The sequence below is a fragment of the Ursus americanus genome, chromosome 14 (assembly GCF_024610735.1).
Source record: "Ursus americanus isolate L20-20 chromosome 14, mUrsAme1.1.p, whole genome shotgun sequence".
Lineage (NCBI taxonomy): Eukaryota > Metazoa > Chordata > Mammalia > Carnivora > Ursidae > Ursus > Ursus americanus.
Genome location: NC_142140.1, coordinates 26,637,439 through 26,651,263, shown reverse-complemented (window position 1 = coordinate 26,651,263; position 13,825 = coordinate 26,637,439). Strand labels below are relative to the sequence as shown.

Sequence of the window (13,825 nt, the reverse complement as noted above, 5' to 3'; positions counted from 1 at the left end):
TTCTTCCACACAGCTGTGTCTGACAGATCTATGGAAACACAGGGGCATAGAATGCACTTCTTTAGTTCTGTTTCTCATGCTCTTCGCATACTGGTTAAAAAAAAAAAAGGGATCCCACGGGAACATCTGCAAACCTAAAAATGCAAACCTGCATAGCTGGGGGACGCTGGGAGATGTCAGTAGCCAAAACATTCCTGGAGGCCAAAGCTGTGCACCCGTATGCTTGGGATAAGAATGATAAAAATGCAATCATAGCAGAAAGTATCAGGTAACCATTATAGAAGGTCCTCTGTATCAAAGACTCTATTAATGAGTTTAAATGCATTATCATATACTTCTCCCCAAAACACTACGAAGGAAGTACAGTTATTCACTAAATACCGTAGATGGGGTAACTGAGCCTTACAGAATGTAAGCAACTGTGCAAGGCCACCCAGCTCCGACATGATGAAGGCTGGATTTGAACTGGTACTCCAAACCATGAACTGACAATCTGAAAAATTGGGGCTCATGGGAGAATTTCTAAAGAGACAAATAATGGGGTTAAAATTGTGTCCATCCTACCAGCTCCCTCCTGCCATCTGTGCTGTCCAACAGGGTGGCCTCTAGCTACATGTGGCTATTGAAATTAAATGTAATTTCAGATTCTGCTCAGTGCTCTTGAGTGCTTGAAATGTGGCTAGAGCAGCTGACGGCCTGAAATTTTAATTTCATTTAATTTTCATGAATCGAAATTTCAATAGTCACACGTGGCTACTGGCTTCACTGGGCAGTGCTGATCTCAGGTATCAGACACAGTTCAGGGATGCTTCCCCCAAATCTCAGAGACAGAGCGGCATTCGGTGCTTTGCCCAAGGGCCCAAAGAAAATCATGGGGATAAATCCCATGCCTCTTCTTTAGGATCTGAGGTGGTATATGCTTCAGACTTAATCACGTGGCCTTTCCAATATTTCCCAACACCCAGATCTCCTGATTTTCTCCTAAGTCACTGCATGGGGACAATAAAGTCAAAATAGACAAGCCCAGGAACCGCTGTTCTCAGACAGTGGTTGCATCTGCTTTAGCAGGGAGCTGGTTAAAATGCAGTTTCCTGGGTCCCCCCTCCTTAGGGTCTGATGCAGAAGGTTTGGGGGGGACATCCTGGATTCTATGTTTGAATCAAGCAGCCACGGTCTAATGCAGGTGCTCTAGCTTCGAGAAACACTGCTTCAGAGGCTGAATTACCTATTTATCTCCTGGCCTCTTAAATAATTATAGCATATACATTTTTCGAGAATAGCACCAACTGGGCCGAAAGCCAGGCAGTCATCACTTGGCACTAATTGCTTGCTTCTACGACATGAGGTAAGGTGCTTAGTCACTAAGGCCTCATTTTTGTTTCATCTAAAATATGAGGATAAAGATACCTGCTATTTGTCCTCTAGGACACACGAGAACACAGATGTGACCGCGTTTGGGAGGGATAAGGGTTAAAAACACCCTGTAGAGACACCCTATGACTTAGAGACATGTTTTGCTTGTCCAGCAGAGTTTCAGTAGATTTCACATTTTAAAAATCCACACGTTTAACTTGTCTGGAGGAACCAGAACTGTTGGCAAGCTGGTATGAAGACGAACACTGCTTGGGGGTCATAGGCACATGTTCAAATCCCCATTCCACCCTTTCAAAGCTGGGTGACTTTGGGCAAACCCTTCAACTTCTCTGTGCTTCGGTTGCTTCAACTCTGAAATGAGACTCTCAATAGTATATCCATTTCGTAGGGCTGGGAGGGTTTAATGAAGTGAGTTAATATTTATAAAGCGCTTAGAACGAAGTTTGGCACAGGGTAAGAGCTACATAGCTGCTGGCTGGATAAATAAATATCTTTCACGTGGCAACGACCAGCTGGAGCTGAGCTGGGGCTGTCACCTCCGGACGGGGCCGACATGCGCAAGTTTATCATCAGCTCCACCAAGAGGCATTGGACTCTGGGGTCCCTGATGTAAGGGGTAGACCTATGTCTCCCTCCTTGGGGGCTCCACCCATAAGGGAAGTGCATCTCAGGACAGCATTTCTCAGCTATCCATGGCGATGGACCTGTTTTTTTATTTTCAATCCACCGGGGATGGATATGTGACCCTCCTGAGCATGACTGAGCATGACTGACACGCAGCACATGCCACGTACAAGTCCCTCGTGGGTTGCTCGACGCCCTGACTGGTCCGTACCTGGACCGAGAAGGCGAGCCCGCCGAGCATGCACTTGGATGTGGCGGCAAGGTCAAATTGTTCAGAGTTCCGAAACACTGTCATGTTTAGTACTTGGCTCACTGCAGACTGCAGCGAGCTTCCATGCTCAGACTACACGTTGCGTAGCCCCTCTTAGAGAACACCCACGTCAGGCCTCACCGGCAAACCAGCTCGACCACTGGGCTGGAGAAAGCAGGCATCGGATGGTTTTTCTCTCTCTTTCCCCTTTGCTCCTTTTCAGCCTGCCTGTCTTCCCCTGTCTATCCACATTTCTTTGGTCTCTATCTACAAGTTAAAATGAGCTCCCTAATGAGACACTGGGGTTTGGAGCAGCCTCGGAAGCGGTCATGGGTGCTGTGGCATCTCAAGCATTACCCAGTGTTGTGAGTACTGCCTCTGGCTCACAGCTGCCTCTTCTCCTGAATGTTGTCTTTGGCCAGCAGCACCTGCCACGCCCCCTGCCCCTATCCGCAACCTCATCCTGGAGCGGCTCTCTAGCAGCCCAAAGCTGGTGACTGACAGACATGCTGTGCAGAACGTCAGCCCCTTCGTCACAAGAGGGAACCAACTGTAGGATGCAACCCATCCTCCAGAGCCCCCAGTGGGGTCAGGCTGAAGTTAGATTCCAGCCCAGATGGCACTCTCCCCTTGGCTCCTACCCCAATGCCGGCCTGTCTCTCTCACTCCCCTTCCCTGGGAGCCCTCTCCCCCCATGTCCCAGGTACCCTCATCCCCGTCTCAGGCTCTGCTTGTAGGGAATGCGATCAAAGACAGAAGCCATCTGAAACTGGGGATCCCCTCCCCGACGACCTGTTGGAAGAAGGCACATGGCAGGAACAACATGAAAGTTCTGAAGACCAGCATTGAGTTACCCAAAGATTATTACCTCTTGCTTTCTGTTTCCCAGGCGACCGGAACCTACCTGTTGCATTAGACAGGGCCAGTGATTCCATGGAGCCCGGAGGGGTCTGCTCTGTGGGCGTCATGTCCTCAGTATATTTCAGGGAACTGATTGGATGGCGGGTCCGGCACTGCTGAGTGGATATGCCCCCTTCTTCTTCCTCCTCCTCCTCGTATTTGGCGACTGGGATGTTGCCTCGGGTTTCATTAAAGCTCTGACTGGACATATCGCTGTAGCTCTCCTGGGATCTCAGCCTTCCCGGGTAATAGTCCTCTCGGCATTCCTTCATGAAGCTGCCACCGTGCGCCTTCATGGCCAGGGATGAGCTCCTTTTGGGGTTGCTGAAGTGCTTGGCCCACACGTCGGGCTGGGCCCCGGCCCCCTGCCCCCCTGGACTGTAGGCCGTTCTGATGTTGCACTGGCTGAGAAGCTGCAGAGGGCTCTGGGACTGGCTCTGCTCCATCTTGTTCCCGTAATGGTAGGGCTCGTCCCGGCTCCGCCAAATGGGGTCCCGGTTGAGGCTGGGCGTCTGGCTGGACAGGCTGAGCAGGTCCATCTGCAGGGACAGGGGGTCCACGTCGGCTGACAACCGGTTGGAACTCACCTGCAGCTGGCTGTGCTGGTTTAGCACAGGCTCCTCTGTCTTGCCCTTGTTCTTGCCGATTTTGGCACTGCGCCGGGACTCCTTGGCCCTGGCGTTCTGGAAAGCCGAATCGGATGAGTCAGAGCCATTGGGGTCCTCCCCGGCACTGCAGGCCCGTGAGCAGAATATCTGGCCCTGCTTGGGGAGGAATGGCCGCCCCAGGAGGGATTTCTTGCAGTGAGCACAGCAGAAACAGGTCTCGGTGGCGTGCCAGTGCTGGCCGTCGTACGTCATCTGACCTTGGTCGATCCCTGGGGATGGAAAAGAAATGGAAGAGGCTGACAAGCTGCTCGGAGCCCTGTACCACGAGGTGAAACACACAGCATCCTGATTTGGCTCAGGGTTCCAAATACAACAGAATAAAATAACAATAAATCAATAATCAGGATCTCACATAAATGGTATTCATGTCCCATTATGAGAGCCCCTGTTCTACCAGTCAGCTGCTTCTTAACTCATTTGCTCTGAGCAGGAAAAAAAACTAGATGTTTTTGGCCTGATTTCCTGTCCATGAATCCTTTTGCCTGGGATACAGTCTCCCAGACAAAATTACAATAATGTTACTAATACATGATATAAAACGGCTTTAAATGCTTTGCACATCGATAAAGTCATTTAACCCCTCCACTGTACGAGTTAAGTTTCTAGTATTATTTCCATTTCTCAGACGAGAAAACAGAGGCACAGGAGGGTTAAATAACTTGCCTCACTCAATACAACCAGGAATCACAGGTGAGATCTGTACCCGGAAGTCTTGCTCCTAACCGAGACATTGACACTTCCTCATTCACTCTCCTTGGGGGGCTGCTCAAATGCCAGCTCCTTGGAGAACTCTTCCCGTACACCTGATAGCGTGCTTCCACCATTCTTCACCCTGACCTGCTGTATTTTTCTTCACAGCATGAACACTGCTTGACAAAGTACTACCACATATGTACATTTGCTTATTAATCCTCTCCTCCACTAAAAGTGAAGTTCTAGGACCAGAGGGTCATTAATTTTCTGTGGCATGTCCAGGAACATGGCCTGATGCATCAGAGGGGCTCTTTATATGTTGAATGGATGACCTGAATTCCATACCAGCACAGGCCATTCAGATGAAGAAATCACTGTAACAGTTCAGTGGAAAAGGAAAAAAACAGATTTCAACACTTGGTAAGGAAAAACTTGGGTGTGGTTCATCAAAGACATCCTCCATAGGCACGCACACCCTTTGCTTAATGTCAGCAGGGAAGGAAGAAACACATTTCCTCCCCATGCAAGGGCTGTCCCTGGTTTGCATAATCTTGTAACACCTGCCCTGCAGGAACCTCCCAGAGGCCCAAGTGCCCCTGCTTCTCATCATCGCTTCTGCCCCCTGCTGGTTCTAGGACTTAATCTCCCTGTGGGACACCACCTTCTTGCCACCTTTGGCCATGAGCTTTGGGCAAGGCTAAAGCCCTGCCTGGACCTAGTACTGGCCAGGAAAAAACTGTGTCTCCCACCCTAGTGGCTGCTTCAGAAGTGGGCACAAGAACTGCACTAGTCCGATGGGAGAGTAACCTGGGACTGTTGCTAAGACAGTGACATAGGGAGTTCTCTTTTGACAGCAGTTGCTAAGCTGGCAGGATGGAAGTATGGATGGGTTGGGGTCCCCCTCCCGTGGGGAGAGCCTGTGGGGTATGCAGTCTCATGCAAGTACTGTAGAATGGAAAGGGACCTTTGCAAGACTGCTGATTTCTGATAATAAAAATCTTTCCAGGAATGTAGTACTAGTATGAACCTCCACCTTCAGTGGCTAAAGTCTGGAGCCTGGACCTTCCAGGAATCACTTTGAGAGCCGTGTCTGGAGAGGTGGGAAACAAGAAACTGGAGAGCGATCTCTACCCAGAAAATGAGAAGGGCAAGAACAAAGGGCAAAAGGCAAAGCAGCGGTCCCGGCCTCCCGTGCTCTCTGCTGCCTACCTTTTGGTCCCTGCAGCCCAGGGAGAGAGAGGCACAAGGCACTTCCTCTCCTATGAGCTCCGCCCCAAATTAAGGGGTCTCTGTTTCTTCGGGAGTCTGGCCCTAGGGACTAAGAGGGGAGTTTTAGAGCGACAGCGGCAGCCACAAAGGCCACTCGAAGGCAAAGCGGCCACTGTGGAAATCCACTCCCTCTCAACAGGGCCCTTCTAGGAGGAGTAAGAACTGGTGGGGCGGGGCTAGGGACGGGACCCAGAGCTGAGGCTCTGTCCACACTTTGTCCCCAGGCTCCCGGGAGGAAGCAGGGCAGGCAGCCCGGGGAGGCAGAACTCTGGAGTTGTGCAGACTGGGGCTTCAGGAGTCAGTGAGGAGTCAGATGAAGGGAGGTTCACGTCCCAGCTGCATCCCATTCCAGCTGGTTATAATACGGCTGCGGAAGCCCATCTGCTGAGGTTCCCATCTCGGCTCTGCGGCTGTGCGACCCTAAGCCAGTGGCTTCATCTCTCTGTGCCCCGGTCCCCTCTGCAGTAAAACAGGGATAATAATAGTTCTGACTTCACAGGGTTGTTGGGAGTTAATATGCAGAGGGAGCTTAGACCTTATCTGCTAACTACTCCCATTGCTCTTCTCCTATTTTCGTTATGTCTTTTTTTTTTTTTTTTTGATTTTATTATGTTATGTTAGTCACCATACAGTACATCATTAGCTTTTGATGTAGTGTTCTATCTCCCTCTCTGCTCTGAGGGCCACTGCCTGGACGCAGTCCAAGCAAGAGCTCTGGGGCTGGCTCCGTCCTCCCTGCCCTCCCCTGCAGAGGGCTATGCTCACACCCCGGCTGCCCTGCGTCCCAAGCAGCGGCAGCCTTCCTCCGCTCCCTGTCAGAGGCACGCAGGAAGCCTGGTTCCCGTATTTGTCCTCCACCAGCTGCTTCTCTGAGCTTCTGCAAGGAAGCGTGCTCCGATGTGGCAGCAGGGGCCCAGTTCTGGGGACGGCTGGGCTTGCAGAAGGCTGGGCTGGGGTGGGGCGAGCAGAGGGGAGGCGGGTGACAAAACGACCCAGCAGGCAGTGCAATGTGGTCCCTGATAAACATCCCTGATGTCAGATGGTCCTCTGAACTGGTCCTGAACTCGAAACATCTGGAAAAGGGCTCTGCTGTTCCACATCTAAGCGTTCCTTTTTAATTCCCCCCTCTAAGCCCTGTAAGCCCTTCTCAGAGGGTGTGTGTGTCTACTGCTGCTCTAGCCTCGGTCTGTTTATAGGACTGTTTACTCTGCTGCGTGCAGGCAAAAGTACCGTTGCCCTAGCAACGGCTGCCTGATGCAGGGTCCACTCTGAGCGGCTGTATAAATATGGAATATTTGTATAATATGGTCAGAGCAAAGCACCAGGAGATGGTAGTATGCATGACATACTGAGCATACCCTTTCACTGTTGCAGGAAAATTAGGTTTCGCAGAAGAGCAGAAGAAGGAAAAAAAAAATCAGGGAGCACATTTTAACTACAGCAGTGCTAATACTGCAGGCCACAGAGGTCCCCCTCTCTGCTAAAACACTGATGTCTTTTTATGGATTTAAGAGGGAGGAGAAGGGAACGCCAATCACCGTGGTGAATAGCTAGAAGGAGAGAGAAAGAGAAGAAAACAGAGGGGCCTTCTCAGGTGGACCTGCTGTGCTGACAGACAGATTTTCTCTCTTCCAAGTTGCTGAGCAAAAATTCTAAGTGGCAGTTTCTGGAGAGGCTTTTAAGCCTCACTGGAAAGGGACAGAGGAAACCACAACACTAGGGAGAAGGGGGTTTCATGGGTGCAGGTGAGCTGTGTGTACCCTCACCGCCTACTGGCAGACCCAGAATCCATGCTGAGCCACGTGGGGTCTGAGAGCTGCACCATTCTCCCCCGACACAGCCCACACTGTCCTTCCTCACGTGGCCAGCCACCTGCCTGAATCGAGCTCCCCGTTTCCTAACTCTTCTCATCAATCAAAGCAAGTCTGTTTCCCTGTTTTGATCTTGTGAGAAATGAAAGCTGGTGGGTCCCTCAGGCCATGAGAAGGAGAGGCCGTCCGGGGTTGGGGGCAGGTGGACCGGCATGTCACCCAGGCCCCCAGCAGGGAAGACTGCTGGATAATACTGCTGCATGGCAATGCTGAACCCCGGGCCCGGTGGGGACTCCAGCCCCAAAGGGCCTCATGGAAGCAGGCCTGAGTCTGGGGGACAGATTGCCCAACAACAAAGGACCGCCGAGCACACAGTAGGTGCCTTGTCTGCCGAGCTGTGATGTTTACCGGCTCACGAAGCTCTCCAAATTACTAGCTAGGTTTTCATTTGACTCTATCACTTCTGACGAAGCAGAGAAGCAAGGTCACTTCTTTTGGTTCCTGATAAAATCCTCGAAGTGGGGCAAAAGGGCTCCCAGACCGATTATCTGCACATCTCCCCACGAGAGGTCAGAAGCCGGCAACTTCTGAGCAGACGTCTTAGAAGTGCACATGCCACAGGCAGGGCGGGCTGCTGGTCTCCCAGACATTCCTCCCCCGCCAACTCTTCCTTTTCCTTCTTAAAGGGTGGCTCGTTCTCAAGGTGCCAGAACAGGCGAGTTGAAGGCAGAAGCCACAGAGGCAGCCTGATCTGGAAGAGTGCTGAAGGGTCAAACCAATCGCTTATTTGCGATGAGAAAATGATTTCCACCGATCTCAGATCTGCTGGTGCTTTGGGGAATTCAGAGCCTAGAAGCTGTTTCAGGTTCTCTCGCTTTGTATTTGGCTGGGTCAGCTTTTGCTGATTTTTTTTTTTCTTTAAGACATGCTTGCCAGAAACCATTTGGTTTTCTTGACAGCCCCTTCCTACCAAGAGGACTATGTGGGTTCCTCCCTCTGCTGACCCTCAAGTTTTCCAAGGAGGCTGTGGAAGACATCTGTTTACATTTTCCCTCCGAGATCCCTTCTGGGACCTCCCCCCCGCCTTGGTCGTGGGGCTGTACATCACATAACCCCATCTCGGGGGTGGGCCTGTGACTCAGGCAGACCAACTGAAATACCCTCTTCTCTTGTTTCCAGGGTGGAACACGTCACCGAACCAGGGATGATAAGGTTCCTGTTCGGAGGAACTGATTTGGATACTAGGACAGATGTGGCCCCACTCCTTTCGAGAATGCAAGTGCTAAGATTATGTATAACTGGGGAGTCCTCTTAGCCAGCATGTGAAGGCAGCTTGCTTTTTACCAATGCCAACAGAAGGCCAGCAAAGCTGAGACACAAAAGACCCCAAAAAAAAAAACCAAAAAAAACCCAAAAAAGCAAAAACCCAGACCTTGTTTGAACCTTTGAGCCATCCCCACCTGAAGCAAGCACACTCCTTGGCCATTCTGGTAATGTGAGCCAAGAAATTCCCTTTTTTCATTTAAGCCAGTATGAGTTGAGAGCGAAAAGGCTTCTAACTACCCCAGACAGCAAGGAGACCCAGTCACAGAAGGACTGAGCTGAGCACCAGAATTGCCTCACCTATGTGTTGGGCACAGGTGTCGCAGTATTCCGCATACAAGGACTCGAAGCAGTGGCAACAGTAGGGCCGTCCCTCCTTCATGATGTAGCGCTGGCCGCCGAGCACCGTCTCGCACTCGAAGCAGCAAAAGTGTTTCATGTGCCAGTGCCGCCCCTCAGCTTCTGTGCATTCGTCTGCGAAGATGATCTAGAGATGGGGAAGCCAAAGGAGCAGTGGTTAAGACCCAGCCAGGAGAATGCACTTTCACGGAGAAGGGCTGTGGGGGCCCCGAACCGGAAGGTCTTTCCCACAAATTACTCAATAAAAAAATCTGTGTGCTCATACTCTGTATCTTTATCAGTTAGCACACTGGGATTTGCCTAAAGCACGATTAACCACAGTTTTTGGCCTGGCCAGATATTAACTGAACCACATTTTAATAAGAGAAATAAAGCTCTACCCTGAAGAATATAAAGCAAGACCAGACACTGAGGGCCTGTGGGCACTTTGGACAACACATTCATGCCTTATTTGGCTGATACACCATCTTTTCAAAAATAGGAAATATCATTTTAACACCTAGACTCCTGGTTTCTTTGTTGAAGACATAGTATTTGAGAAGGAGGGCTGCTGCTTCTAGATGACTGTGAGTTCTCCAGTTCGGTCATATTTTTCACCACTCACTGCTGTCTTAAAATGAGTCACCTTCGTGTACAAAACCTGCCTTGCCCTCAGAAGCATTTGTGTTTTGACCTCTAATACAGACTTCTTAAAATTTCAAAGCACAGACTTCAAAGCTGACTACAAACCATAGTAATCAAGGCGGTGCGGTACTGCTATAAAAACAGACGTATAGATCAATAGAAGAGAACTGAAAGCCCAGAAACAAACCCAAACATTTATGGCCAACTGATTATCAACAAAGATGCCAAGGACATTCAATGGGGAAAGAACGGTCTTTTCAACAAATGTGGCAGGGACAGCTGGATAACTACATGCAAAAGAATGAATCCGAGCTGTATACAAAAATTCATTCAGAAGAGATCAGAGACCAAAGGAGCCAAATACTATAAAACGCTTAAAAGAAAACACAAGTGTAAATTTTCAGGACCTGGACTAGGCAATGGTTTCTTAGCTATGGCATTGCAAGTGTAAGCAACAGGAGAAAAAAAACCCAGATCCATTGGACTTCATCGCAATTAAACATTTCTGTGTTTCAAAGGACATCAAGAAAGTGAAAATGTAACCACAAAATGGGAGAAAATAGTCGCAAAGCATGTGTCCGATATGGAACTAGTACCTAGAATATACAAGCGACTCCATAGTAAAAAGAAAAATCACCCGATTAAAACAAAACAAAACAGAACAGGCAGAGGATTTGAATACACAGTTCCCCAAAAAAGAAGATACACAAATAGCCAATACACACATGGAAAGATGCTCAACATTACTACCCATTAGGGACAGATGTATCAAAACCACCATGTGAGATCACTGCGCGGACTGGGATGACTCTGATGAAAAGTACAGTGTGGAGGACGGGGAGTAACTAGAACCTCCTTGCGTGAGAGCAGGAATGTGAAATGCCATAGCTTCTCTGAAAGAGAGTCTGCATTCCCTCAAACACTTGGACATAGAATCACCCTACGACCCAGCGATTCCATTCCCACGCATATACTCAAGAGAGTATACAAAGATGCCAATGAAAAATGTAGGTCCACACAAAAACCTGCATATGAACGTGCATAGCAGCCTTGATCACAACAGTCAAAAGGTGGAGAGAAATGTCCATCAGCTGACAAATGGCTCTACCCAATACGACCTATACACACGACAGAATATTATTCAGCCTTGCGAAGAAATAACGTACCGATAGGCTAACCCTGAAAACACCACACTAAGTGAAAAATCACTTGTGCAAAAGATGGCACATTGTCTGATTCCACTTCTGTGAAATGTCCAGAATATGTAAATGCATAGAGACAGAGAACAGATTAGTGGCTGCCAAGGGTTGGGGGAAAGGGGCAGAAGGGAAGGGACTGCTGTTAGATACAAAGTTTCTTTTGGGGTGATGAAAATGTCCTGGGATTAGACAGCAAGGAGAGTTGCACAACTTTGTGAATATATGAAAACCCACCAAACTGGACACCTAAGAAGGGTGAGCCTTAGGCTAGGTGAATTACATCTCAAAAAACAAAAGTTTCAAAATGCTTCAATCATCATATTCTATTTGCCATTAGATAACAATAAAGTATTAGGAGCACTAATTTCCAGAAGTGGAAACTGAGGTATGAAGGTAAAGAGGGTGCCTGAATTCAGGTGGAACGGAATTCAGTTTCCCAAATACCCATCTAGAGGGTCTTTCCAGAACATCACCACTAGCATGAGAATCCAAATTAGTTAAGGCTGGTCAACTTCCTCCTAGAAAAGCGAACCCCTCCTAGGCAGGTAGGAGTGCGCTGTGGCTAAAAAGACAAGTGCTGCTTCCAGAAGTCCACACTGCTGTTTGCAGGGTCAGAGGGAACCAGAAATCCACTCTGTGCAGGAAGAAACCCCTATCCAAGGTCTTCCCCAAATTATTCTCAAAATAATGGTGGTCAGGTTTAGAATACTCTCTTTTCTCCTCCAAAATTAAAAAAAAACAACAACACTTTTTATAGAAATATAAGCTCCAAACTTTTGAAGCCAAAGCAGGTTTTCTCTTCTTGCAGCTTACAGATCATATTTGGGTGTGCTCCTGGTGGGAGAAAACACTGGGCACAGGCCTGGTGTTCTAGTCCGCTTTCTGACCTGGGGCAGCAAATCCAAGGACCTCTGAGAGCGTGGGGCAGGGCTCTCCTAAGGGAGTATGCATCTGTCTCCTGAATCCCCATCAGAACTTTTGTAAATTATGGGGAAACTAAATAGTGCCACGAAATGTCTGTCCCACTGAAGCTCAGGAATCCCAACTATTTTAAGACTGAAGTGCCACACCATTACTGGTGATTGCTCCCTGGGACTCAGGCTGAAATCTAAAGCTGCATGACGCCTTTCTTTGAGTTTCAGAACCCTCTGCCCTAGTGCCAGCGATTCTCAGCTACAGAAACTGCCTTCCCACCTGCATGCCCAGGAGACTGCGACTTTCGAACCTGTAAGCACCCCGGAGGGTGGCGCTTCTCCTGCGAGGCCTACTACAAGAAGGTGGAAGTGCCTACGGTTTTCTTCTGTGCAGGAGGGCACAGGACAAAGTGTGGCCTAGGGCAGGACTGAGGGGCGATGGGCAGCGCTGGGGGCCCCAGGCAGCGTGCTCTGACCTCGTCGCAGGCTGCGCAGCGCGGCTTCAGGCACTCGGCGTGGTGCCGGCCACAGTATATCTTCCCATCTTGGTAAAAGTAGATCAGATCCACCAGCAGCTCGTTGCAGACAGTGCAGATGAAGCAGGGCGGGTGCCAGCACACACCGTGGCCGGCGCGTGACGCAAACACCGCGATGTCCCCGCCGTTGATCTGGCCTCCGCACTGTGAGGCAAGCAGACGCGTAAGTACAAACACCAGCCCCGTCTCAGTCTCTCGGGGCCACGCGTAAGGGATGAAAGACCACCACTACCACCAAGGGCGGGTTGCTGTGCACCTGTCTTCAAGCTGGTCACTGCGCTACCTACTTTACATATGTGGCAGGGCAGGTTTCGCCTGCCCTCCCTCCCACTCTTCTTCCTTCCAAGGAAGACAAAGATACAGTCACTGAGAAAAACAGGGCTCACACGGTGGGAAAGACAGAAAAGCTCCTTTAGCATAATGACACACAGGAGCTCTACAGGCAGGGGGCAAACTGACACATGGGGAAGGTGTCGGTATCTAGAAGCTCCCAACTCCATCCAGAGGCACAGCCCCAGTTCAAAAGCACAAGGAGTAGGGGGTGAGGGCGCGGGGGTGCAAGAGGGGCGCTGCACATTGGGAGAGGGAGTGGCGTGCGGGTGGCTTAGTCAGTTAAGTGTCTGTTTTCAGCAAAGGCCGTGATCCAGGGTCCCGGGATCTAGCCCCACATTGGGCTCCCCGCTCAGCTGGGAGTCTGCTTCACCCTCTCCCTCTGCCTGCTGCTCCCCCTGCTTGTGTGCGCTCTCTCTCTCTCTCTCTAATAAATAAATAAAAGTTTTTTTTTTTTTTAAAAAAGGACTGGAGAGGGAGTGGGTTCATAAAAGTACTTTACAATTTCCCCAAAGCCTTTCAGGCACGTTTTCAGTCTGTTTTCTCTAATATCTTTTTACCTAGTCTTGACTGAAAAGGTATCACTTCTAGGGCCACACTATGGAAGGGGCTTCTCTCCCCCTTTCCTGTCTTCTGGCTCATGTTCCAAAGTTCCTCTCCACATGCAGAAAGGTTCTCCCTGATAACCCACGTTATGGCTGCGGCTGGGCCTCCGAGGGAGGAGTAAAGTGTAAGGTGGTGGGTCCAAGGAAAGGCTCTCTGCTGACTATGGCTTTGGCCAGGACGTTCACGGGCTGAGGATCTAGTTTCACAGCCCTACATGAGTGACTGGCTCAGGCAAGATGTTTAAAGGGTAGAAAAGCTACCTCTAAACCTTTCCCCACACCACGACCATCATATGGGATTCAACGTGTCACAGGAATTGAAAAAGGTCTCATGGAACAGTGTCT

At 49.7% G+C, this 13,825-nt stretch overlaps 1 protein-coding gene across 5 annotated transcripts in view; it reads right to left on the bottom strand.

Moving 5' to 3' along the window:
• PRICKLE2 (prickle planar cell polarity protein 2) overlaps positions 1-13,825 on the bottom strand; it is a 311,761-nt gene that overhangs the window by 37,254 nt on the left and 260,682 nt on the right. For all 5 annotated transcript variants that reach the window (XM_045807536.2, XM_045807533.2, XM_045807534.2 and 2 more), the window contains 3 exons: positions 12,486-12,689; positions 9,213-9,399; positions 3,153-4,025 (listed from right to left, as the gene is read on the bottom strand). In XM_045807536.2, the coding sequence (XP_045663492.1) occupies positions 3,153-4,025; positions 9,213-9,399; positions 12,486-12,689 (1,264 nt within the window). The remainder of the gene's footprint in view (positions 1-3,152; positions 4,026-9,212; positions 9,400-12,485; positions 12,690-13,825) is intronic.